This window comes from Athene cunicularia, assembly GCF_003259725.1.
Source record: "Athene cunicularia isolate RWA chromosome 20 unlocalized genomic scaffold, athCun1 chr20_part2, whole genome shotgun sequence".
Taxonomy (NCBI): Eukaryota; Metazoa; Chordata; class Aves; order Strigiformes; family Strigidae; genus Athene; species Athene cunicularia.
The window spans coordinates 574,012-601,717 of record NW_020799126.1 but is presented as its reverse complement, the minus strand read 5'-3'; the positions used below and the strand labels follow the sequence as shown (position 1 = coordinate 601,717).

Genomic DNA, 27,706 nt, shown 5'->3' with positions numbered 1-27,706 from the left:
GACATTTCATTCAAATGTTTTACAAGGTCATTTCTTTTTTTTCAGATAGCGTGAGGTGCATTCCATACTTTTTCTGTCTAATCCTGAAGATAAATCTACTTGAAGTTGAGGACTGACCAGGGAAAGTATCAGCGCTTGGCTCAAGTAAATAGATACCTGGGCTAAGCCGGCAGTACCCTCGGCCTGGGGAGAGGCCGGCGCCAGGCAGCACAGCCGCCCTCTCCCCCGCAGGGAGCCTGGGCCAGCCCAGCCCTCATCACCATCACCATCATCACCATCACCAGCGGGATGGAGCCCTCCGGGGGCATAAGCCAAGCCCAGGTGAGCGTGTGAGCGAGGGGCACACACTGAAGCCCGTAACTGCACGGAAAGCTGCGTCACAGTTAAATACTCTTGGAGGAATTTGTTTCAGTTCTTAAAAAACAACAAAACCGAAAAAGCCCAACTGATTCCCGAAGGCAAGCAAGGACATGCAGTGCCAGCCACGTTTCAGGCCTCTGAAGCCCTCGCTCCGGCTCCCGCGGGCACCCAGCGCCCCCCAGCTGGGCAGAGCAGGGCTAAATAGAGTCTCTAATGGAAGATTTATAAATTGGGATAAAAACGTAAGCAGCTTTACAGATACTCGCCCAGGGGCAGGAAACGATCACTCAGCTGGCCCAGAGAGGCCCCCGCAGAGCAGTAACCGGCGAGAAGAGCCCTGAGCCCCCCCGAGAGGGCACAGACCCCGCTGCCACCGCGGCTCCCACAGCAAAGCCACTTCCCCCCTGGCTCCCAGGTCTGCCTTCTGTTTGCTTCTTCCCATTTTTGTAGGAGCAATTACTTACATGTCCCCCACACAGCCAAAATTAACCTGGGGACTAAGCAGCGTCTTCCGAACCCCGCGCCCCTCAAGCCAGCGGGTGCTGCAGGGGAGAGATTTTATTTCTGCTCGTGCAGCAGGAAGGTGACACCGACCTGGCCGACGAGCAGCCGCGGCCCCCGACTGCGAGGGCAAAAATCCCCAAAGAAAACCCAGATGTGCCAGAGCAACGCCTGCACTGTGGAAGAAAAGTAAAGCCACCACTATTCAACGACACCCTCTTTATTCAAAAATAGATATCTATGAGACATTTCAGAATATACTGCTGTCACAAATGGCAGCCTATATGTCTAAATTAATTCCTAAATCAATTCATATACAGATTTAAGCTTTTGTTAAAAAAAGACACACCTTGGGGAAATCTGTTTAACCTTGAGAGAATGTCACCCAGTTCACCAGATGCCCTTTGCCCAAAAGAGTGAAACAAATAAAATTAAAAACCACAAGACTTCATTTAAATTAAGCAAAATAAACCACACACATATATTTGAAAAAAAAAAATCAAAACATTTCAATTAAAAAAAAAACCCAAAAAAACAACAAAACAAAACATACCACTCTCTCACAGAAGATTTGCCCAAAACAACAGCGCAAGATGTCAACACATTTGTCTACATAATTTTTTCTATGACAGCTTTTTTGTTCTAGAATGGATAAACATTCAATCAATGGTCGAAACAATTATTGGTTGAAACAGCCTCTGGGTAATTCCATGAGCTGGGACAGGATAGAAATGAGTCTTTTGGTTTGGGTTTGCGAGGTTCGGTGGGGTTTTTGTTTTTCATTTTTGGCAAAAGCAGAGAGAATATACAGTGTTTTATCTAAATGACGTTTGGACCATAAAAGGCTGTACGATCAAACCAATTCACGGAAAGCAGCGTTCTGCCACTGGAAAACTTCCTGTAAACTAAAGAGAAAAAACACATTTCTTGGCTGGGCAGTAAGGGTGTTTTAAAAAAAGGACAAAATGAAGTGCCAGTAAGAAACAGACGTGAGCTTCTTAACAACCTAATGACCAAAAAAAATGCTGTATTATTTGTTTTAACTGAATGCTGAATAGCCTACTGAATACCCTGTAAAATAAATTACCGAGGACGCAGAGCAAGCGTTGCATTTCTGTAGGTTTCCTCTCATGTCTTTGACAACAGCAGCTTAAGACTACAGGGAGGCACAAACACAGCACATCAACTAACGGCAGCCTCTGTGTTACAAAACCTGCATTATCGGATCAAGTGTTTCCAGAAACGTTTTATAGTGAGAGGTGCTAAATTTAAACAGAATCGTTACCCAAATTGGAATGGTTTTCAGTGATCAGAGTCCAGCTTGTCAGAGCCTACACAAAACTGCAATGTAACTACATCCACGGCAGCCGAGACGTTAGCTAACAACCTAATGGAATTAAGAGTACTGTAAATTGGCCTTTTTTTTTTTTAAAAAACTTCTTCCAATTATAAAAATCGACTCACAATAGTCTGTGACATAAAATTAAGTACATCCTTCTATGATCTACATGCATGGACATGGTACATATGCATACAGGATATGTGCATATAAATGGGTCTATTTTCTATATAAATAAATATTTATACCACATTTAACTTCTGTGCATCAAATAACTTCACTAAAGCTATGGAGAGAATTCATAGAACAGTATTTGCAGTGTAACCATCCTGAGCGTAGATCTGACAGTGCCTGTCACAGGGATCTCAGCAGTTGCAATGCACCACTCCAACCCTCAGCCTCTGTGGCCATCCGATTTTGTATAATGAAGAGGAAAAATGTGGTATAAATCTAAGGTAGCTAGAACAAAATTTACTTCCACTCTCATTTAGGTAATATCCAGTTCTGCATTGCTCAGCAGAGTGTAAATTATGAAGCGCGCTCTAATTCACAAAGAAAAGCTGCTTATTTTTATTGCCTGTGGTGAGTTTCAATTTATGTACATGCCAAATGGGACCTCTCTCCGTGTCAGTCCCCAGCAGCACGAGAACTGTGGATGGAAGAAAGGCATTTCTCTGTACCGCTGCTCAGGAGATGCCGCCTCCTCACGCTGCCGTGGCGCAGCACCTGCACTCGCAGGTCCCTGCGACGCCCACCAGCCCCTACTGCTCTCAGAGATGAGGTCCAGAAACCCAGCTACAACGGACCAGACTCATTCAGAAATAATACAATACTTTTACAGAGGAAAAACGTTGTGTGGTCAAACTTCCTTTGAAAACATTCCAGGTGTGTATGTACATGATTCTCATGACTTTTGTGGGGGTAACAAGTGCTAAGAGCAAACAGCAACTAAAGAGTATGGAAAAAGTATGAGAAAAGTTTGCCTATATGGACTACCCCCACTCCCTTCAGAGCTCACAAAAACTCGCTCCTCTTCCTCCCCTCACCATGAGCCAGTGTACGCAGAGAGAGGGTGAGCACGAGCAGCCAAGAGGTTGAAAGCAGGGTCTGCGAGTTCCTTCCTACCGCAGATCGTGGAAGACTGGCTTTCCAGTCAACACCAGTCTTCTCCCTTCTGCTGGTAATCACGGAAACGGGGGGACACCACTGGTTCTAGTCTGTTGAGAAGAGGTCACCAGCAGACGGCAGAGGCGCCAGCCCTCCCGTGACGTTGGGCAGCAGGGACAGGTCCGGCAGGCTCTGGATGTGGGACTTCAGCTCCTTGCGGACCTGGGTTACCCGAGCGAGCTTCTGTTTGTACTCCTAGGGGAGAGACAGGAGAACGGAGACTAAGCAGAGTTAACCAGCAGTGCAGGTTAACCAGCAGCGCTCTCAGCGAAGCCCGGAGCGTTTCCCAGGTGCTGGCTCTCCGGTGAGGACACCCCCACTCACCCGCACCCCAATTCCCAGCCCATCCCCAGGCCTTGGCATCCCCAAACCACTGACCCTGCCCGGGGTCACTTCCACAGACACTGGGCAAAGTGCCCCCAGAGCTGCCCCCCCGGGCCTGGCAGAGTCTTTGAGAAATGTCCCCAGGCAGCACGGGCAGGGCGCTGCCCCCCAGCCCCCCCCGGCAGAGCCACTCCAGGGCTGCTGCTACCCCCAGGCTGCTAAAACGCTCTTTGGGTTCTTGTCTGAGGGGGTTATTTTGGTTTTTTCCAAACTTGATCAGTTTTGAATATCCGGATAATCCAATTTTCCCTTTCAAGTCGCTAAATCAAACCCAAGTTCTGGTTGTGAGATGGGCCCTCCCCTGGGAGCTGCGGGACAGCTCACGTCAGCAGCCCCAGCTGTGCCACGAGCCCGCCGCGTTCACAACCACCACGGAAACGTGTGGGAGCACGAGGTGGCAACTGGAGAAAGACACTTCCCCACTGGAGAGAAACCAAGCCAAGTACAGACACATTTCCAGAATTTTATTACAAAGGGAAAAAAACAGTAAGTTAAACACCCGTGAAGAGGAAACTCGCAAGTAGTTTTTCCACAAGTGAGGTCCAGATTTGAGCATTAAAAGCCCAGTAAGAAACATCTATCCACCTTCAGAGACCTCCACAGTCTAAGAGACAGCAGATAACAGTGACTAGTGTTTCATAACGGGCAGACAGAGGGAGAGTCTGGACCCTGAAAATGAAAGGAAGAATCACACCTTATTAAATTATGTTTAGAGGCCACTTGAGAGCAGACAACACAGATCCAAGTTATCTAATACAGAAACTCAATTAAAGAATGACGTTTCTGTAATTTTCAAAGCTTTGTGATTCTAAATGGTTATGTAACAGTCATAGAAGACAGCTATTTAAGTAATAAAACCCAGTATCACATCATTTCTTTGGAATGCACCAGTCTTTATCCAGCTACGCATGGCATATTTTTCATGGAATCTCCAGAATGGAGGAAAACAGAAAGAAAGAAAAGTAAGAAAAGCCATACACAGAAGAGTCTTTCATACACTCAGTTGTAATATTAACTTACTTGGCCAATAGAACAGTTTACCCGAAAACAGAAATTTATCTTTGAAGATCAAATAAAACTAGACACACGTTTAATCTAAACATCTTTCTGAAGAGTTTACAACTTTAATCCAGTCTTTCTAACCTTCTCCACAACGAAAATTCTCTTCACCTTCTCCAAATACCAAAGCGCAGCAGCTCCTGCGGGTTTACAAGCAATGAGTTTACACTCTGCGTTTCATTACTCTGAATTAGAATGGCGAGAGCAGCAGTCAACTGCAACAACTCAGAGCCCCTACGCCCGGAACGGCTATGTAAATATATTCCATAAATTTCCTGCCAGCACCAAATAAGAATGTCCTTTAACAGCCTATTTCAAACTTAAATCCTTTTATGAGGCTCGGTGAGTTAACGTGCCACCATAACCAAACACTCCTGATAACGTACACAGGATATAGACGGAAATAATCAAGTTCAAACAAAGCTCAACCAGCTTCATAAACCAAAGTGTACTGTTCTCAAGGCCAGAGGAGAACAACAACAAAAAACCTCAGGAGAAGGCGCCCCCATTAATTTAGCATTGTGAGGATTTGTTTTGTTTTAATAGAAGACAAAGAGTCAGGATCATCCCTAGTCATACCACGTCGGGAAATACTTAAATAGGGAAGCAAGTCAAGAAAGTCACGTTATGAAGACAGAGAACAAAACCAGGAAAACACCACAGATTTTTAAGCAGGGATACAGAACAAAAGCAGGTAAAGAAAGCCATGGCAGTGCCACATCCTGACTGGGGAGGTGGCACACGGGGAGCTCTGCTCAAGGCTGACACGTCACGGGTAACATGAGGCAGGGAGACAGCAGAACACCAGCTCCTGCGTGTAGATACAGGCAGCAAAAATATTTATTGTATTATTGTATTCCAAACGCTCACACATAGAAGGTGGAAGAGGCTGGACTCAGACTGATTTCTGATGCCCCCAGAAGACTGTCTTAAAAAAAAATAATTTTAAAAATCATCATTCAGGACAGTGCCCAGGAGCGATGGATATCAAGTCAGGAAAGAAAGGGCAGTGCTTTCTCCAGAATGCCAAGCTCTGTCAAGAGTGAATATTGTTTTTTTTGTTCTCTAATGAATTTTACTAAAGATAGGAAAGAAATCAAGAAGGGCAAGGTAGTTGGCAAGTCCTCCAAGTCTGATAAATGGGTAGAAGGTGCAAATTCCAAGCATAAGCCAAGAAAATACCTCAAATACTACCTGAATTGCCAAGATCCACACACAAGAATTCTGTGAAAACGGGTACAACACAACGTCTGCCTTACGAGAAGACTGAGGACCTGCCACCACCAGGGCAAAGCTGACACGAGGACCAGGACACGCGACTTCTAGGGGGCACTTGGGATGAGGACACAATGGTTTATCAGCTGAAGACTATTTGCCTATCACAACTGTATTAGACCCAAACAATATCTGCTTCCTGATATTTAGGGGACTGAGAATCTTTGCAGAGCCTTGCTTGATAGCCCAGCTCTGAGAACAACAAACGAAGAACCGCTAAGATGTATGCAAACAGTATTTCTGTCCTGGTTTTTATGCTGTGGCAAATATACAGACAGGAGGAATTCCTCCACACATTAACAGCAACAACCTGTTCCCAGATCCCCAGTTAAGAGCTTCAAACTTTTAGGAAAATATTGCTCTTAACACAGCACCAGTTTCAGGGGTACTCTATACTGAGAGCCTCATGGAGAATTCTAAGTAATTCCACCTTACTAGTAGGTTAATGCAGGCATCAACTAGTCCACACAAGTTTTTGTTAAAGCAGTGAGGCCAAAGTCCTGTCTGTTAGGGGAAAAAAAAAAAAAAGGAGGAAAAAAGTACTCACAAGGAAATGACGGCAATAGCCCCAAAACCACTGACAGTCTCCAGGCTCGGGGGCTTTTCTTTTTCCACAAACCGAGTTGTGGCCGTATTCTGCAACGCAGGACTCTGGGAGCAGGTTTCATGGGAAACCATGTTTTTCGTGTAGCCCCTGACATGCTTTGAAACCGCATCTTGCACATTTTTGCATAAGGTCCCTCCATGCTATAAAACTGAAAAAATATGAAGTGCACTTGAAAGAAACCGCTGCTGTCTGAGGTCTTAGTTTGTACTTCATGTGTCTAGCTAATTGCCTCGCTGCATAGTGGGCTTTCATTAAGATTAATAGTATTTGGATGCTATTTGCTTTTTTTAGGCAAAATAATGAGATCTTTGCTGTAAGCAGGAGTTTCGGGATGATACAGAAAAAACTGGCGCTGTGCCACAGGAATGCTTTTGCTAATCACCATCCCCCTTCAGTATGCGGCATTCTACGTCCACAGTGGCCAAGTGAATTGGATACTCAGCCCTGAAAGAAATGCAAAATCAGAATTAACCACCACTGAACGAACCTGACAGAAGTGTTTCATTCAAAAGCAGCCTTGCTTGGACATTATAAACCCGACTGTAATCGGCGTGACAGGACATTCATTCTGAGGACTGTGCACAGCTTGCTTCACCTTGTCGAGCTCTGCAGCACGGACTTTGTTTTATTTCAGCTTAGAATTTGCCCTGGACACTTCCATTCCTGTGCTGGGTCAAGCAGTAACATGCTGTAAGTCATCACAGCAGTTGCATCTACTGAAAAACATCTAGCTAGGCATTAATGAGAATTTGGAAAGTGAATAGGAAGAGCAGGCAGTCAGCCCTGGTTCTGGTATGCAAGAGCGTCAGGCAGAGCTACGACAGCAAAACGCCACAGAAGTCAGGGCAAGATGCACCAAGGCTCAGCAGAAATTTGCAAACAGTACATAGTGAAGCGAGAGTTTGACGGTAATATGTTTATACGGTTGTGTAAAATCTCTATTTAAAAACGTTCAATATACAACACTAGTACAGCAGGTCGATCAGGTTTTCCTTTGCTTTTGCCACCTGCCACTTAACCTAGGCAGAGCACTGTAAAACTTGCTCATTAAAACATGTTAGAATAAGCACGTTTATACGCTTGACAGTGTATCTGTAAGAAATGACCAACACGAGGGGCACTGGGAGAAAATTAACAAAAATAACAGCCTTTTGAAGCAAGGAGAATGAAGTTCCTGCTTGGCGAGTAAGTGAACAGCACGTGCGAGCCCTGACAAAACCCATCACACGTCACAACAGCAAGGGGTTGGTTTGCTGCTTTCGGGGTTTCCCCAGCCCAAGGTTGTTCTTTATTATCTAAGAAAGCATGAATTATTACTAATCAATACTTTCAGTGTACATACACCTAGAGGACAACCCACGTTGTCGGTTTTTAGCAGATATAATTTGCTAGATAACACTCCAGACAGCCTACCGCTGGCTCTGGGTTTCGTGCTCCAGAAGGAGCCGCAGAGCAGCTGCCGGCTCAGCTCACTCCGCCTCCCGCCCCGCCGCTCCTTCGGCCTCTTCAAAACCAGCTCAAAATTCCCCTTCTCCCACAGAAGCGTGCCACACTCACCAGCACTTTTCTCCTGCCTTCAAACCCACCTGCTTCCACATTCTCAAGTGTCACATCTGAATAAGCCCGGGTTTAGAACCGTACCCTACCCTGGATTTTATAAAGCACCCTCCCCACCCGGCGGGGCAGGCGCTGCTCCGTGTGCCAGGCAGAACTGCCAGCAGCTCAGCTGGTGGGGAACAGCTTTCTCACAGCAGTCAGAACCACCCAAACCTCACAGAAAGCAAATTGTAAAGAGTCTGTCTGCAACACAGACACGAATTTGCTTTGTAAAGAAAGCCCAGAGTCCTAGAAATAAAAGTAGTCTCGGTCAAAAGAATTATCTATAAACTTGCTTATTTCCAAGCCAATTCAACAGAACCCAAGTGAGAGATCAGACACATCAGGCCTGATCCAGAGTGCTCTGAGATAGGACTGGGACACGGATGTCGCCTTGACAAGGCCCGCAGCTGCCCAGCGCGGCCTCGCCTCCCGACCGCGGCAACGTGGCAAATCCCTGGAGAGGTTTTAGCAGCCACACAGCCCGTTTGCCCCTGCGAGAAGTCAGATAAGAGGGAAACGTCTCCTGTTTTGTAAGTTCAGTGCAGCAGAACCCAGCTCAAAAGCCCCATGAAAAACAAATGCTCGTGTTGAATCCAGTTCTCATTTTGCAGCAGCACTAAACCGACCAACCTGAGATTTTTACACAACACTTCTGAAAGATGCAGCCCAGGAATCAGAGCTTGAATGATGTATTTCCTTACAGAGCTTCAGTTCATTTTCATACCTTAAACTTGTTCACAGTCTTGCCCTTTTAAATCTGACAAGGCTTCTTTCTTCCGCAGCATCGTTCATCGCGCTTCACCAGAGATGGTATTTCTGCTCTTGGCACAATTACATGCTCCGAAACCATTACCTGTCTCCTTGCTCTCCTCTCTGCTTCAGACAACTTGAAGTTGTCCAACCGAAGAGGCCTCTGCAGAGCGTTTCTCCAGCTGCTGGAGATGCCGCCTCCTCCTCCTCCTCCTCCACTGGCCTCTGCCACCGTGAGCAGCTCTCTCAGAACCGGCCCAGGCTGCCACTGTACAATGGCAACACCACCCGGCTTCTGCTGCAACGTATCCTTCCACAAAAAACACCAGGGGAAAGATGGTCTTCATGACAAAAATCAACACTCAGGGCACAAGCAAACAGCTCCACACTCACCTCTCCGAGCATCTTAAACAAAAGAGCAGTTATACACTGATTCACTTCAGTAAAACGCATAAAAATGTTGTATGTTAATATTGGATGATTTTTATTCGCTTTTTTTTTTAGTATGATTGCATTTGCAGTACTACTGCAATTGTGAATGCCTAAAGTGCCTACAAAGTGAAGAAATGACACCGCTGCGTTGTGTGAAGAGACCCAGGTGCTGCCTGGAGCCGCACACCACACCCAGAGCCAGGCCGGGCACGCGGCTCGGGGCTGGGAACGGGCAGTGCCCTCTGCCCTGCCCACCACCCCCCGAGTCCGACAGCCCCGAGCACGACTCTCAGCCTGGGGGCTCCTGCCCAGGGCGCAGAGCAGACCGCGCTGCTGCCCAGTTCCCAGGGCTGTCTCCTGCTGCTTGCATGCATGTAAAATACTGACATTTTTCCTGGCAGAAAAACTGAAACCTCACCTCTTGTTCCCTGCCTAAACCACTGAAATGAATATACCACAGCCCGGGAATTCTCGTCTGAGAGGAAAGCAGCAGCCACAAGGGCGTGCCAACAGTGACATGCAACAAAGCCTAAGCTGTGGCAGCAACACAGCAATAAATTGCGCATTAACCCACTGAACTAAACCGTATTTCAAGAAAATGTGTAGTGCAGGGCAGTCCAGGAAACCTCAGCGGAGACCGTACTTCATCCTTCACATGCACTATCGAATAGGGTTTGCAAATTCATACGGACACAGCTTTAACACCTTATTAAAGGTGCCTTGAAGCCATGAATATTAAAACCCACCAACATCTGAAAACCCGCACAGCTCTCAGCAGGGTTCTAAGTTATAAATTTTCAGGTGCAGTCAACAATCAGAAAGTTTCCCCTAAACTGGACCTTAAATACAGTCTGTTCTGTATACACAAACACACACACGTATTTCTGTGTGCACCCCCCGTACACACTGCATGTACTGGGCCTGCTCCTCCTGTCCCCTTTTGCAAACACAGATGCAGAAGATACCTGGAGGGCACTGGGAAGAACTCGGCATCGTTGCAAATCAACACAAAAATCTGAAGACACACTCTCCTCTCTTCCCCCCCTCTCCCCATCAGATTAAAACAACCCTCCTCCACTTGGCTATTTCAGACGCCCACAAAGCTTCCACGCCATTTGCCATTTTCTAGCACTATCTCCACCAGGTTCTTCTCGTCCCACCCATTAAGGTGATGTCATTTTACAGTCACCTGCCAGACCAAAACGGAAACGTTCTCCGGGGCATCTCCCCCTGTGTTTCAGTTTCACACAAACTGACTCCCTGGGTTTTTTGCCCTTGCCTGCTGTGCCCTCAGGAAGAGCACACCGACTTCAAAGACACTCCTTCCCCTTGAAGTTCTGCAGACTCAGGTGCTGAAGGACAAAAACCCTCCCCAGCCAATTGTACTCGGTACAGCAATGGCCAAAAATAACACAAATCAGAGAACTTTCACTGGAAGTTAAATACTCGTGTGAGATATGAAGACACCTTATCTCATTCTTAGAGGAACACCAGTTCTTGTTTCTATGCCTGTCTGAAAATGGATTTTATTTCCTGACAGCTATTATGAAAGTCCAGGCCATGGAAGATCACAGAGCAGCTGCAGTATCAAGCCCACAACTTCTGACTGAGATGAAGCGCCATTTAAAAAGAGATTCAGTGTTCAGATGTTGAACGACAGGATCCACCATACCTTTCAGTAAGTTAATCTGAGGAATATTTACCCCTAGGAACATGTGCCTTGTTACAGACTGTTCAGCATCAGCTTTAGTCCAGCTGATTTTGCTCTGCAGCCTATTGCCAGGACTAAAGGAATTCCACCTCCTCCTCCCAAGCACTTTGAGACTACAATCAAATGATCGCAATCTGCCCCCCCTCCAGATAAAGTAACCCTAATTATTACACTCCCAGTTTTTGCAGTCGGTACCCTAAAAGCAGTTTGTCGTGTTACAGCCCCCAGGCTCTGGGCCAGCTTTCTCCCTTCCGACTGGCAGTGCCTCCTCCCAGCCCGCTGTTCCAGCCCCAGCTCAGCCAGCCCTGGGTGAGCCCCGGGGTGAGCAGCGCCCATAGCCGCCGTTCTCAGCGTCTCGGCCCTCCGCTGAACACCTCTTCTGCAACTGATGACAAGAGCTCTATGGCACAGGGTTCTGACGCTGCAAAGTATTTTGAGCATTAGCCCACTAGACATAACTACGCTGAGTTTATGTAAATGTTTTGAGAATTTGCTGTGTTTCATGAGGGACAGTATTAATAGGATTAGTAAACAGCTATAGCTCTTTAGACCACAAAAGCTGCTTTTCAAAAGATGTGGATTAGCTACTTCCATTGCTATCACAGTGACTTTGCTTTGTGCGTAAATAAAATACAAAAAACATCGAGAGTGATTTCCAAATTAGACATTTCCATATTTTAAAATAAAGCCTTGAGTCATGTTGCAATCAGAAACTTTCCCCAACCAGCAGCCTTGGGTAGATTAGAAGAGCAAAGTAAACAATCCGTCCTCTATCTAAAACCACCATCTCGTCCCAGAGTCAGGAGAAAAAACTCACAGTCAATAGCACCGAAGATTCTGGAAAGGGTACCCTGAGAGACCAAAGCATACAATGAGAAGACATGTAAAATTAGATTGTTTTAAGTTATTTTCTTATTGCAGCCTTTGCTTGAGTAACTGTTTTGTTTTTTAATACATTCTTAATTGCTACAAGAATTTCAGATCCTTCTATTAAAATGCTTATTAGCACTACAAAGAAAAATCCAGGCTTCTCAACAACTTTGCTGTGAGAACATCAAAGACTCAAACAAAACTGATGAGCAGATATGACCTGCCCTATCTGTAACCAACATCTCCCACTATTTATTAACCCCCTACAAGTCAAGAACAATGGAAGGCTTTAATCAGGCAATATCCCTCAGCTAAGATTTGAGATTCGACACGAGCATGAATTGTGCCTTCATGTTAAGCAGTATTATAGAGTGGCATTTCCCACAGCTCGCTCTAGGCTTCTAACGTGCTCAGGCCACCGTGTTTTGGCAGAATGACAAAGATGCTAACCTGAACGGATATTTTATAACATCATTCTTTAGTTTCCAACGTATTAAAGAACGTGTTTACACTTAACGTGGACAAGCACCCGGTCCTGTTGCCATCAGCAGGATTATTCCCATTAATGAAGCAGCTCAGCCAGTGAACCTCTTCTCTTTCAGGATTACATTTCTGCCTCTGCCAGAGGTACCATTTTTAAGTAACACTCCTTACCCAAAGGATACTGGACATGCTGGGAGAGAGCCCAGAGGAGGCCACGGAGATGCTGGGGGGGCTGGATCCCCCTGTGAGGACAGGCTGAGAGAGTTGGGGGGTTCAGCTGGAGGAGAGAAGGCTCCGGGGAGACCTTAGAGCGGCCCCCAGGGCTGAACGGGGCTGCAGGAAAGGGGGGGGACTCATAATTTTTGTTTGTTTGTTTTCCAAAACAAAAACCAGCACAATTGTCACATTTCAGCTAATGCATTTGAAACTTTAAATTAATGTTGTCATTATGAATTTCTTAATTTCCTAACTCAAATTTATGGATTGTTCTGGGCTTTTCAAAACATTACTTTGTAGCATTTTACTACCTATTTTTTGCCTTTTTTTTAAAAAAAAGTAAAGAGCAGTTTGTCTATCATTTATATATTTTTATATATATACACACACAATGACAGGTGTCCTTTCAGCAAGGAAAAAACCCACCTGACACACGACTTCCACTAGTATTCAGCAAATAAATCAGGTGCCAAACAGGATTCATTTTATGGCATCTTTCATATCCATGTCTGAAAGTGCCTTTTAATGACTCAGTCATAAGACAGACGCTATGCTTGAAGAAATTCAAGCTAAACAATCTAGCAGAATTATTAACTACCCACTCTAATTCTGAACGCGGAATCAGCACTTGTCTGGCTGATTTGGAAAACATGTTGCTCTGGAAAAGCAACATGTTCACAGTCACAAGACGTTGAGAAACTCTAATATAAACACACATGGCAAAGAAAACACTCAAAATGTACCTCAGAACAATGTTGCCTAGCTGTCAGAGGATTAGGTTTGTCATGGCAGCAAACAGCCCACATTGCACCAGCAGTGTCTCCTTCCAGAAGATTTTGTCCTCTACAGCAACTCACGTCCCACCCAGCAACAGCTGCTCGTAATAACCGGCAGCCGACAGCACCGAGGAAGCCCTTAATGTGCCGCCAAGGGCCAGTTTAACAGATGGCAGAGTGACATACAACCACAATCATTAATTAAACTTTCAGCACCGCATCTTGGGACTAGTGTGGAAGAACTTCCTTCGAGAAAGAACATTTCAGAGAAATGGCTGGCTGCCGCAGCCTCTGCACTCGCTCCAGGACGTGCAGCTGGTGCTCAGGTCCAGGCAGCTGAGTCTCATTTCACAGTGTCCTGCCCTCCTTGTCTGAGGGAGCTGTGGCAGGAAACCCAAGTCGTGGTCTCTCGCCTCAGCCCCGTTTACGCTCCATCTCCGAAGCTGTGGGTTAGAGGGGCTGCTGCAGGATGGTACCGCAAGATCTTGTTTCACCCGCATCCCCTTGTCAAGCAGGGGCTGGGAAGGCAGATGAGGGCATCCGACCATAAGGAGAAGAACCATAATGAAACCCCACCAACAAACAAACACCCCAGCTAATTATGGCAAAGCGAGGTTGGTATTTTGGAACTGGGGATTTCATAAAACAATAGGGTAAATCTGAAGGAACTCTGCTAGGTGAGCCTATTTTGCTGCAAGAAGCTCAGAGTTCTGGGCCATCCAGGTCCAGGTGTACTAAAACATACAAGACTGAACATCAGGACAGACTTGCCTTCTCCAGACCTTTTCCACCACTTTCTTAACCCTGTTTTACTCCAAATGTAAAGATAACACCCCGAGTCACCTCGTCTGAGGGGAACACACAGACCAGGGTCGCGCGGGCGCACTGGCTGAGCCAACGGGCTGCCGGCCCCGTGGCAATCTACTCACCTCCAGCTTCTTCTCCTTCTCCGTCAGGACATCCTTCTGGTTCTGGGTGTACTCGATCAGCATGCGTGCCAGCTGCCGCCGGTCCTCCAGCTCCGCCGCCAGCCGGCCGTTGTACTCCGCCAGCAACAGGCAGGCTTCATCCACCGTCTTCGAGAGACGCTCCGCTGCCTCCTTGTCTACAGGCAAAAGCGTTGGGTACGTCAGAGGACAAAGTTTACAACCTTCTGCATCCTGACAGAGGGGCTACAATTCACCAGCCACACACACATCTCATTCAGAAATACACTTCTGGCTCACCCGGAAAACAGGAGTTCTTATCCCAGGGGACAGGACTAACAACCCCAGAACGGTGGGTTCTGGGCACTGACATGTCTGACAGCATTTCATTCTCGCAGAGTATCAATAATGGCAGGGGGGTGGATATATCAATTGTGAAGTTAGTCTCTATCAACAGGTTAAATTAAAGCATCAGGCTGTACTTTCAGCTAAATGAATCAGGTAGTTTCCCCATTTAAACATGGTGTGCACTTTTCAATTCCTCTTTTCTCTGAATAACTCCTCAGGGATCAATACAAGCAAACATACGAACTGCACACCAGTCTTCACAGCTGGACACTGTAAGAGCACATTATAAAGGACTGAGTAAGTGACAGTTCCTAATGAGTTCCAAAATAAAACCACTTTCAGGAACAAGAGCCAAATCAGTTCAACCTGTAAATGCTTCTATTAAGATTATTTTTCAAACACAATTGCAAAAGCCCATTTAAACAAAGGCTGGCAGACTAATGGGTGTAGCGAGTTTCCTTTTCCGTAGCAATCAAGGAATAGTGTGTACTCAGCAGAGTCTGATAAACTATCTAACAGTCAAGGTGGTCAAAATCAAACACATCCATCTGAGAACTCTGGCCTGATTTCCTTTACATTCTTGCAAAATGCTGTTGATATTCTCAAAGCACAAAGCCAAAGAGGTAGAACAAGCTATCTGAGTGTCACCTTCAATTTTACATCACAGGATTGGTACCTATCAATTACCCGAGCGCTACAAAGCGGCGACACAAAAGCAGGAATTCACTCCGCCATACATTGTGATTATTTAAAGAAGAAAACACTTTGATTTCTAAGTTATTCTTTGGGCCCATGTTCATACATCTTCCTGTTTCATACCTGTAATTTTCTCCAGTAATGAAACATCTTGAACTTCCTGAGGCAGGGAGGCAATTTTTTGCCGCACTGTTGCGTCTCCTGATGCTGCATTTTCCAGGTCTTGTAGGGCTTTGATCAAATCCTCAGTCTACAAGACAAGTCAGCCAACATTACAACTGGGTAACTCTAATCCCATTTCCTGCGGATGTGGCCACTGCATCTGAGGTCACCCACCTTTGAAAGCAACCATTTTTGGAGTATTTTCTTCAAGTAATTTTTAAACTGTTGCTTCCCAACACAGGGAGTATTCACTAAGTTTACAAGACCCCAGTGTTCAGGAACTTGCGCATAATTACAGTAGGATCATCTTTTTCAAGACTCTGCAGCAGAAAACTTCTTATTCCAATGAAGAGAATTTAAGAGAAAGCTGAAAAGTACATGACCACACCAGTCTGAGAAACAGCCATCAGCCCTCTGCGCCGCAGCAAGCTGGGACGAGAGCTCCGAGCTGAGCACCCCTGGCACTTCCTCCCGCCCAGCAGGAGCGTACCTGCACCTTTGTGTTCTCTTCCAGAGGTGCATTCTGACACGGCAAAAAACCCCCAAACCAAACCTGTATCAGATTTCCATCATTATCAGATCTAGGATTTTGTAACTGGTTACCTACCATGAGCTTTGATGACTGAGAGCTATCCCTGTTAAAGCAAACTTTCTATTGTCCTGATTTTGCCATTGCTAGCCCCACTTCGCTCAGCTGGCTCTCTGCAGTTTAATTTGCAATTGCAATTAAACCAGACTCCACTGTATCTCCTCAGCTTCATCTCACAGCTGGTTTTTGTGCACTGAGGAAAAATGTGTCAGTTTAAATGAATACACTCAAGACATATCCTAGCTTAAAAAGGATGTGGATGAAGACAGCCTTAAGTGGACCTCCCCTGACACACCATATTTCTTCCCTGCTCAAAAAAAAAAAAATCTAAAAAAAGGAGAGACTCCCAGCCTGTGAAGAAAAAAAAGTGTTGTTTCTTTTGTTTTAAAAAATACTGAAGTTTTAGTGGGAAGATTTTGAAACTGGAACACTCGCCCAGTAAACAACCACGAATGTTTAAACTACATTTCAATAGTTTGAAAACTAATAAAAACACTGAGAAAATTTAAATAAATATTTGTTTAATCTGAAAAAGTCGTCCATTACCTAATATTTACTACTTCTTTACAAACTGCTAATTATTCCCAACAGTAACAAAGACAATGCTTATCATCAAGAGAAACCATAAGCTGCAAGGCATCTGGAGGTGAAAACAACAACAAAAAACCCTCACTTACTTCCTTGACAACTGTTATTTATTTTTATTTTCCAATGTTTACAGTCTACCAGATGGGTGGTGGGCTTTTTTATCCTTTTCAAATAGACAATGGTTTAACATATGTTCATTTTGTAGCCTCAAATGGTCAGAATGATCCTCTATTTCATTCCCCCTATTTCCACACCACTAACGTGTCAGCTCAAAACAAAGTCTTCAGAGATGTTTTTTCTAACCAACTCCATACAAATCTATCACAGGCTGAGCTTTTTAATAGCTCATGGAAGGAGATGTCCTACAAAAAAAAAAAAAAAAAAAATACACTGGTTGTAGAAAAATTTAAAATACGGTCTGTTCTTCCAGCAGCCCTTTGAGATCGGTTGCTGGCAGCACGACTCAGACCATGGCTGAGCCCACCCGAAGTCCCCCAGCACTGGCACCCTACTTCATCAGGGAAAGGCTGTTCCACTGCACCCCAGCTGCCTCTCCCCCACTCCCATCCTTTCTCTTGTTGGCAGCTCCACCTTGTGGCACCCAGGCGGGAGGTGCCTCGGCAACCCCCCCCCGCAGCCCAGCCCACCTACCAGCAGCGGCCCAGCGCTGGGGTCTTGGGGCGAGTAGCTCCCAGGGTAGTCATCATCCTCCTCCTCTTGTATTTGCTGAAAAGTCCGCTTTAAAGACTTCTTCTCCTCTGCAACTAAACACACACATAAGCAGCTCGTTTGGATGCCAGATCTGCCCACCTTAACTACCTCTACGTCAAGCTCTCTAAAGAGAAGGATGACCGTGGTTGGAACCCCAACATTGGCATCATATTCCAAACACTCAAATGCAAGACAGCAATAAAAAGGTGACTTTGCCCACACAGCAGTACAAGGGTAGAGCCTCACATCGCAGCGTGCGCTCCATCCGTATTTATGCCTCCTACACTGAAAGGAAGAAAGGTGAGCTAACGCCTGATTTGTCAATAAAAGGCAGGTCTTGAGCCCGGCTCAGATCCTCTGGTTTACACCACACAGGCGGGTGAGGATCTCTACCAGCAGAAATGAAGCACTGATGCTGCCATACCTATGGGCAGAAGAATTTCAAGCTATCTCTCTGCACCAAGCATATGTTCACTGCGGTCCCACAATCAACTCGGCAACTGCTGGCTGGTCAACCTTCCATTCTTCCACCAAAATAAAGACTCCAGCACAGCTCTGTCAAACCAAAACTCTTAAGATGCAACAGCAACAGCAACGGGCAGAGCACAAACCAATCTCCAAGAAGGTAACCTGTAATTCTTCAGAAATAAGGATTTCATAAAGCAAGACAGCGTTGGTTAAACGAGCTTTAGCATAGCATTCCTTAGCTTGAAAGGGAAGAGACAGTTGATTTAATGAGTCAGAAATCTTAATGCAGCCTTTGAGCCACTTACAGAACCTTCAGAAGATGACAGATCGTTCTTCAGACCTGCCACCAAAATTAGTAAGAGCCTGGATAATTTGTAATAAAGCTTTGGACAGAGTCTTGAGAACATCTCTTCAATGGAATCGAGTTTTGCTGAGATAATGAAGGAGTTCAAGGGAGTCTGTATATTCTTTGACTCACAGGGAAATCCAAGATCACTCTTGATTTAAAATTAAATCAGTCTGCCCAATGCTAATGAGGAAGCAAACAGAAAGCTCTGTCTTTAAATGCAGAATTTTGCCTCCTTGTCCAGTGAAAACATTTTCCTTTAGTGGAGAGAAAGTCAGAAGTGCTGTCCATCCCACTTGTGTGGGGGAAAAGCCGAAGGATCTTCGTCAGGTAGACACAAACACATTGCTGTTAGGGAAGAGTCTTACTCAATGGAGAGGAAAGAGGCACAGAAAAGTCACCCTAAACCAAATGGACTTTTGATGTATGTTAGAGCAAAGCTATCCGGGCTAGAAAAAGGTACAGTCTAAGTATTGCAAAGTATACAGCTGATGTAAGAGAGCGCTTGACAACCTGAGTGACAGGCAGGATCAACACGACAAACGGCTACTGCCCACTGCGGCCCGCAAGAGAGGAGCCGAGCTGAACAGGAGACGTGCGCGTGACAAACAGCCAAGGAGAGCATCTCCAGCCCAACACAACGTGCCATCGGCATTTACCACTTGTGTGCACTTATAAAGTAATTAACCAACAAAGCATAAACAAGGTAATCCATAGAGGAACGCACGACCAGAGCGCACACAAGCGACAGCGAGAACTGGGATTCCAACTGCTGAAGAGCTCTTCCTGCTGTGCGGCCAACTGCCCCGCCACAGCACACACTACCATGCTCCGCTTACGACTGACAGAGGATTCAGAATTCAGAGAATTCTCTGTCTGAGCGAGACCAGGGAGTTTGACTGGGAACAGCCAGGAGGCGGCAGGCACACGGACACCCGCGGCCCTGAGCGCCAGGCACCAGCCGGCCTGTCTGGAGAGAGGCTCCCCGAGCACAGGAACGGCCACTGAAGGGACAAGGTGGCCAGCGGACAAAGGAGCACAGAGCAGCCAGCTCTGAAGTAGCGTTTTGGGCGTGAGTAGCATGACATAAATGGGGACTCTTGCACTTTTTTCTTCTGCACTGGTAAACAGGGGCAGCAGACAACCTCACTGAAGAATCCTAGAAACGCCATCTCTATTTCATCAAAATAGAAAAAAACAACCCCACACTTATTTTTACTCAGGAGCACATGGTGGAAAAGGACCCTTGAAAGAGAACGGGAAGCAAGGCATAAACTTTAACACCCCCTGCCTGGGTAGCTCTCTAAATCTGCTAGCCAGAAGTAATTTAACCACCGCAGCCTACACCTGTGAGAAAGCCTATCAAATCCAGCAAGAGAAGAGGGAAGCGAGCACTGAGTGTCTAAAACCGACCAGAATTCAGCAACGGTACATAACACATCCCTGCAACAATCACGATATCCTTGTAGAACATGGACAGCTGCCTCCAGGAAAACCAAGAGCCCGTTCTTGACACGGACATGAAGACAGACAGAGAAGCCACTACTAGAGATGGAGCCAGCTTTCCTGTTTCATTCAGCAGTTTCACAGCTCAAAGTGAACTACTCCCTCAAAGCCTCTAAAGAACAAAGCACTTTGTTTCTCCAAAACGACAGACAATTGCTGTCATAACAGCTCTGCAGTGAAACTCAGGGCTGTTGTTATCTTGTTGTTGCAGTGTCCAGAGAGACCCGAGAAGGGATTTCTCCACCAACTTTTCAGTCTCCAAACCATCTCCAGTGGCCTGAGGAAGCTTAGTGTGTCAAAGACCTCACTGACAAAGCCTGGTAACACAGGACATCTTCCCATCTAGGCTGTTCACCTTTTTGTTCCCACCTCTCGACAACTCTTTCCAGAGGGAAACAGGCTTCTTTGATTTGACTCCAGGCTCATACACACAGTAAAGAGAAACCAACTGTGGAATCTGTACACACACATCCAAAAAGGTAACTAGGAGTTTAAATCTTCCCTCTGTTCATTAAAAACAGTTGGTTTGTGTGGGTTTTTTTTTTAATCTCAAGGCAATATAAAATTATCTTCTCCCATGAGGGCTTGGTTACGTTTGTCTCCTCGTTCAAGAAGCAGCCACAGCTCATGGTAAGGAACCCCCCAGGCAGACAATGACTTTCACTGGACGCAACTAGGCAAAGGGTTCCAGTGGTTTTGAAAAAAACCCAACCCAAATAGTCCTTAAATCACATGAGGATTTATTAGTCTCGGCACAGGTACATCACGTGCCTTTTGCAAGAGTTAAGCATACAGGTACATGACAAGTGGCATGAGCAGAGACTTGCAAGGAAACACCATTTAACTGAGAGCGTACAGCAACAGAAAACCTGTAAACCAGGGTTTGTACCTCTGAAGTTCTATAGGTAGCAGTTTTCTTTAAAAGCAGACCAGCTGAGTCTAAGTGGGTTTTTGTGTTGGCAGGGTTATTGTCCTCAATCAGCATAACAAAAAAATAAGCCTCCCAAACCTACAACTAAAAAAACCAACTTATGTGGGCTTTAGGTTCCAAGTACCAGGGGCTTAGCAACTTGTGCAGAATCCAAGTAAACTCACATGAAAGACACTTTCGGAAAGTGATTTAGGACAAAAGACTGAATACAACAACAAATAAGACAGCATTCCTAAAAGAAAACAGAAGACCATCACGGAACACCAGAAGACAGAGAAGAACAAAATAAAGAGAAACCCAAAGGCCCCAGGTACCCCCCAACTGCTCTGACCCTTCATTTCTCTGAGGTAGACTATTCACAGTTAAGTTCTCATTACACACAGATTTCCTGGCAGCCCCTCCTAGGCCGAGCGTAACTGGACTTGATCTGCTCCGGAATGATTCCTAGTCCTTCTCCAGGTGCTTTATTTCCGTAATTCCTGGAAGCATCCCTGCCCGCTCTCCTCTCTGATGCTTTTCTCCACATTTTAACACGGGGCTGACTTCCTGCGCCAGGATTTGCAATATAGACACAACCAGAGCAGATGGGCAGCAGTTCAGTTCTGCCTTAGTGCGACATTCCTACATCACAGCACATCCAAGGGCTTCCTTCAGCTGCTTAGTACAAAGACAATGAAAACATGTCAGCTATATAGGTTACGTTACCTAAAGGATTTTACACCAAACCTCTACAGACCCAGCTTTCTCAGGCTTTAAGATGAGTGGTTCTTCTCTTCCCTACTGCTTGTCAAAAGAAACATTCTAATAAAAATGAGGTTAATGAGAAAGCAAATGCAAGCTTAATGAATACAATTAGAGTTAAAAGAATACACGATATCAATGCTCAAAACCTCATTTCCATGTAGACGTGTATCTGCTCAAGGAACCCAAAGACTGAGATGTGGTAGCGAGCTGCACCACTGAGGAAGTCGGCACCAGGGAACGCAATGCCTGGGAAGGGCCCGTGCTCTGCCTCCTCCGCTGCTCTGAAGACAAAGCTTCATTTTCTGTGCAGTCAGCTCTGCTCCACGGCAGGAACTCGGCACGTGCCGCCAGCCGAACTGCCACAGGCTCACCCAGGGCCCTGCTGCTAATGGAACAGGAAACAAGCTGCACCGCTGAACCGCAGACCGAGGAGCGTTAACGATGCCGCTCCCCGCTGAGGCAGGACTCTGCGGTGTTTTGGCATTTCACACCTGTAAGTGGTGCCCCGCAACCCGAGCGGGGCCACCCCCTTCAGCGAGTGGCACCTGCCAGCCCATCTGGTTTAAGACACTGCGATATGGAAAAGCCGCAGAGACCCACCTGCACAGGCCTGCTGCCATACCTTAGGCTGAGGGAACCAGCACTCTTTACCGCGGCACCAGATACTCTTAAGGAGCTCCAAAACTTTGTTTTAATGGCACAGCCTCGCACCAGTCTACAGACACCATCACCACCTATTTCTCAGCTGGGTCTACCTCGGGTGTACACAAAGCCAGGAAGTCAGACCAGGTTTGGAGGAGCACTGAGCTATGGCTTTCCATGTTTATGATAAACATTATATCTGTAAACATAACACATTCTTGTCCACCTTGCTTATGTTCACCTGTTTGAAAACGGAATAGAGTAACTACAGCAAAGCCTCCTGCAACAGAGTCACCCACCAGAAACTGGACAAATGACAGTTTACTTAGAAATCCATAAAAACCCCATGTGAAACCAGCTCTTACCATTAAGAAGCTCATTCAAAAATAAGTCAGTCAAAACAAGGTGGAAATCTCAGGAGAACTCTGCTGACTGTTTAAAATTTATTCTCTTAGTTTAAAAATCTCCATTTCTTTTTTACAACAAATTGGCAAGAAGGCAGAAATACTCACACTCCCGAAAAGGGCTGAACTGTTCTCTCAAATAAATGATACTACAATGACATCTCCAAGCACCCAGACAAAAACTAAGTTGCTCGCCAAGCGAAGATGTGCACACAGAAGTTCTTAAAATGTTTGTATTCCTTCATTCTGTTTCCCACAGACAAAGGTCTGTTACATTTGGGATGGGTTTCATTCTGTATAAACACGTTTAACTTGAGAAGATAACCGCAGAAGGACTGATGGATACCACCAGCCAAAGGGAGGACGACACTCAGCAGCAGTTGGTTCCCAACTCACCAGGACACCCCAAATGTTTCTTCGACGCTCGGTATCATTTTGTTAGGATTAAAAGTTAAACGCTTGTGAAACATGTATTTAGGTACCTTAATTTAACAGTTTCAAATCCTCAGTTCAACAGGAATTCAGGCACGTAAATTCTGTCCTTTCCTGACAAACAGGTGTCTTACACATTGCACCCAAACAGAAGATTCGGGACTGCACGGGGCAGTCTGTGCTGACTGCACACCTGGACCCTTCCCCTCTGCCCCCGTCCAGAGCAGAGACTCCCTCTGCCAACACAGAAGAGACAACCCCTTTGCTGAGGTCAGCTGGTTCCCAGCACTTGGGGAAAAAATGCCAAGACCTTCTGAATGTCATACTTCAATGACAGTAAGTTGGAAGGTCTCTGCTGTAGCTGCTAAAGCACCACCCAGTCATTCTGGCTGAACAAGTATGTGAAAAACCACAAAACTGCAGCCATAGACACATGTCTTCAGAGGCATGCCTCGTATTAACACTCATCACAGAGCCATGGAAGGGTTTGGGTGGGAAGGGACCTTAAAGCCCATCCAGTGCCACCCCCTGCCCCGGGCAGGGCCACCTTCCACCAGCCCAGGTTGCCCAAAGCCCCGTCCAGCCCGGCCTTGAACCCTTCCAGGGAGGGGGCAGCCACAGCTTCTCTGGGCAGCCTGTGCCAGGGCCTCACCCCCCTCGCAGGGAAGAACTTCTGCCTTAGAGCTCATCTAAATCTGCCCTCTGTCAGTTTAAAACTGTCACCCCTCGTCCTATCCCTCCCCACTTTCCTGCAGCCCCTTTCAGCCCTGGGAGGCCGCTCTAAGGTCTCCCCAGAGCCTTCTCTCCTCCAGCTGAACCCCCCAACTCTCTCAGCCTGTCCCCATAAGTGAGCTGCTCCAGCACCCCAAGCATCTCTGTGGCCGCCCCGTGACCTGCTGTAGATATTAACATGTCTTCATATTAATTCTGTAATAATTACCAACTCCGGTAAACACATCCTGCTTGTTCTCACCACCTAAGAACAGCAAAAGAGCACTTTACTAATGACTAAGCCAGCTCTCCCACAAAGCATCGCACCTCTGTGGGGAACAGAGCAAAATTTAGTCAAAGCATCCATGTGATTTTATCTAATTTGAAGACACTGACACTTCCTCTAGCTGTGAAGTGAACAAATATTCCCCAGACCAGAACACTCAATTTTCGACCCTCACCTTCCACGGGTTAGGCACCCTACTGCTCCCCACTTTTCATTACTGCACTACCAGTTAAATACTTTCAGATGCTACAGAAGAGGCAGTATCTGCCAAAGCAGTAGAAAAGCACAGTAAACGCAAGAAGCTTATATTCGGTTTCTCACATCTGTCTCATGCAGTAATAAGATTATAACCGTGACGGTCTAATGAGGTTAAAATGATGCTAAGTTATTGTTTTCCCCAAACGCCATCAGCTGGTATAAGAAAAAAGAGACCAGACAAACTTTGGGCATATATTCCAGCCTTCAATTAAAAAGTCCTCTCTGAATCAAAATATAGTAACTATGCAAAATAAAACAATTTGTATGAGAATTAAAGCATTTGAAAAAAACCATCGTAATAACCCAGCCGACCACTCTCAGAGCTGTGGAGTGGGACAATTTTAACTCTCCAGGTGGACGCAGAAGTTCCCTGCACCCTACTCGTCTTCACATCAAAAGGCAGCCCTGGAGTGTTCTGTCTGCATGAGCAGAAGACGACATTACCTTAAGTTAAGCTTACTGCTAGCCACAAGGCAACACACTGGCAAACTGGAACTGCGGGTTAAACAAAAATCACTCTGCAAGACAATCCTGAAGAATCTCCATGACCAGCTCCGGCAGCCACTCAACTACAGGAGCCAGAGCTCGACTCCTCACAGTACTTGCAGTGGAACATGCACCAATTTAAAAAAAGCAAAATAAAGCACATGACTAAAGCAATACGTGTTTACCTTTAGTTTGGGGGCTATTGGAGTCTTCCATAGAGAGTTTCAGTTGCTGTATGAACTCACTGCCATACACGCTCCTTTCTTGCCAGATGTTAAGCAATCGTTCCAAGGGCTTTTTGCAGCCCTCGTCTGCTTCTCTGTTCAAAGATTAGAAAATTGTTATACTTCAGCTGAAAAACATTCCTTATGTTTAAGAGAGCATCTAACAGCTGTATCCATTACAATATTTGCACGTTTGGAGAGAATCTCTTTCTTATCATCTGAGACAGACCGTGCAAAACGCATTTGTGGCCAATTTTCCCCTTTTACTGGAACCAAAGGTTGTCCGAAAGTGCCCCATGTTCCCACTCCAAAGTCAGGGCAGCAAAGTTTTGAAGGAAGAAACTTGCTATCAATTCAGAATTTGCGAGGAGGGTTATAAAATACCCTAAAGTTGACATGTTTACAACTCAGAGTATTAACTTTAAACAGTTGTTTCAGCCAGTAACATCCCAATTAAAAAGCAGGTTGTTTGGATCATTAGGCACTTAAATGTACTCGTACAGCGCACTGAAAGTCAGCCAGCCATCCCCAACAGCATCCCACTAACACAGAACATTAGAGCTGCTTAGCTGAGGTAACTGGAATTAGTGCGCTATTTAGAGAAAATCTTAACTAAGTGATAGTCCATTTTTGACAGGATGGTAGCTGCATCACTTCTTCCCTTTTACATATAAAATTCTTCCTTCCTTTAGCAAGGAGACTAACGATCAGATAACCGTTAAAACGAGCAATACAAAAAGAAATTGCACTCAGACCAGGAGACTGACTAGAACCCAGTGACCCAAAATACCAGCTCTTTTAAAGCCTTCTGACAACGTTACCTGGCTCTGATGAGCACATGCAACTGCTCAGTTTCAGTGCCCACAAACAGATCTGCAAGACCTTTTGGTAACAATTAAGTCTGCAGGAGTTGCACACGCAGAACAAATGTAAAGCCGCGAGGGGCCGATTCACAGAGAGACAAGTTTGACCAAAGAGAAACATTAACACTCAACAGTTGTTAGCCACAGAGCAGTCAGAATCCAATCTCTACTACAGAGAGAGTACAAGCATCCCTGAGACTTACAAAAAAAAAAAAAAGCAAAACAAAATCCAATTGAATTCAACCCTGTATAACAAGAATGCAAATCTCAAGAGAGAAAAGTTGAATACATACATAATACAGCAACATACCTGGCAACATGAGAAAAAGCATCCACAAGAACAGATTCAAATTCCCTAGTAAATTCAGGACCTTTCCTCTTACTGTTCTGGATGACATCGTTTGCTAAATATAGGAAAGTAAGTTTCCTACTCGATTTTGCTGGGAAAGAAAAAAAAAAAAAAGGAGGAAGAAAAAAACAAAACAGAGAGAGTTTGCATTTATTTCTCACTTCTTTCACCTGGAATCATTAACATGTTTTTAAAGGTGCTTACAGCTTTTCAGTCTAAAAACAAAGTTCAAAATATTTCCATGTTACCAAGACAAATCAGAGGCCTTCAAATCAAGCAGTTCTCAATCCCTTTACTCCTGCTTTTTTTTCTAATTTATGAAACAAACATGATCTTAATGCTTTTTGTGCACACTGACTCCTCAACTCTGAAGAAAGCTGTGTAGGAAATAAATTTTAAGTACATATTAAAACACACTGTTCTATCCTACCAGCAAAGGAATATAACAACAGACATTTTTTTCATTAATTAACCAGGAAAAAAACTTGGTATAGAACCACTTAATTCAGAACAGAGTGAAACCGCAGGAGAAAGCTATTGTGGAGAATCAAACATTTTCCAGACAATGCTGCGGCAAAGCAACATTAAATTTCTTCAATATACCGTAACTTTTTCCATCTTGACACCATCAGTTTCTACTCTCCCACGGCCAGAAGCGGTGGGAGACACCGTTCTCCTGAGTGCGCTGGCTGCAAACACGCACGAGGCAGAAAACTAAATCACTTATTTCCACAGCAGCCAAACTCGGATCTTTCAAAAGTTCATACTTAATACTCAATAAATGGCAACTCCAGCGATCACATGAAAGCTTCCCCAGCAAGGACTTCGCAGCATCGTCTGCCCCACCGGGCCAAGGCTGCCCAGGGCGAGAAGGTGCCACGGGCCGGTTCCGCCGCTGCCCGGGGGACCAGGCCCCAGCACGGACACTGGCAGCCTCCCTGAACTCATTATAAAGCAATTTGAGAAGTTACCACAAGTTAACTTTGGTTACATTAATCTGCAAGGAAAAAAAAAAAGGCACAGAATGTTTCTGGATGATACTACCAAACCGTTTTTACGGCTACTACAACCGCTTTGACGTTGCTTATCTCTAAGCCCGCAGCGTCATTCTGTAACAGATAGGTACCATGAACCCAAACACAAAATTTAAAAGCAGGATCTAAAAGCTGAGCAGCCAACACAGCACTAGGCAGTTAACTTGAGCACACCCTGGGGAGAGCGCTCAGAACATCTTTGTTTTACAACCGAGCTGCCGGGCCGGGCAGCCCCTCTCCTCGCCGCCTCCCGTCGCGGCACCGCAAACGCCCCCCGCCCACCCGCGGTATTCCCGGCCAAGTTCGACAAATGATCCCAGCAGCAGGGAAAGGGCGGCCAGGCTCCCGCGAAACGGCGACTCCCGCCTTCACGGGTTACGAGGTTTCCGCCGTGCCGCCCCGGAGAGGCCGGAGGCCGCCGCGAGGAAGAACCGGCCCCTCGCTAGGCTCTGCCTCAGCGGCGGCTCCGCCAA

At 45.8% G+C, this 27,706-nt stretch overlaps 1 protein-coding gene across 1 annotated transcript; it reads right to left on the bottom strand.

Moving 5' to 3' along the window:
* Positions 1 to 1,065: 1,065 nt before the first annotated feature.
* Positions 1,066 to 26,817, bottom strand: RPRD1B (regulation of nuclear pre-mRNA domain containing 1B). Its single transcript, XM_026862358.1, has 7 exons — positions 26,803 to 26,817; positions 26,161 to 26,369; positions 24,949 to 25,082; positions 17,490 to 17,602; positions 15,623 to 15,749; positions 14,459 to 14,634; positions 1,066 to 3,562 (listed from the first exon to the last, which is right to left on the bottom strand). The coding sequence occupies exons 1-7, from the start codon at positions 26,815 to 26,817 to the stop codon at positions 3,413 to 3,415; spliced, it is 924 nt and encodes a 307-aa protein (XP_026718159.1). The 3' UTR covers positions 1,066 to 3,412.
* Between the last annotated feature and the right edge of the window lie 889 nt (positions 26,818 to 27,706).

Excerpts from the sequence above, each read along its gene's own strand:
- RPRD1B (XM_026862358.1), bottom strand. Across the intron at positions 25,083-26,160 it reads GCTTTTTCTCATGTTGCCAG|AGAAGCAGACGAGGGCTGCA; the intron begins GTATGTTGCTGT and ends ATCTTTGAACAG. Across the intron at positions 3,563-14,458 it reads AGAAGGAGAAGAAGCTGGAG|GAGTACAAACAGAAGCTCGC; the intron begins GTGAGTAGATTG and ends TCTCTCCCCTAG.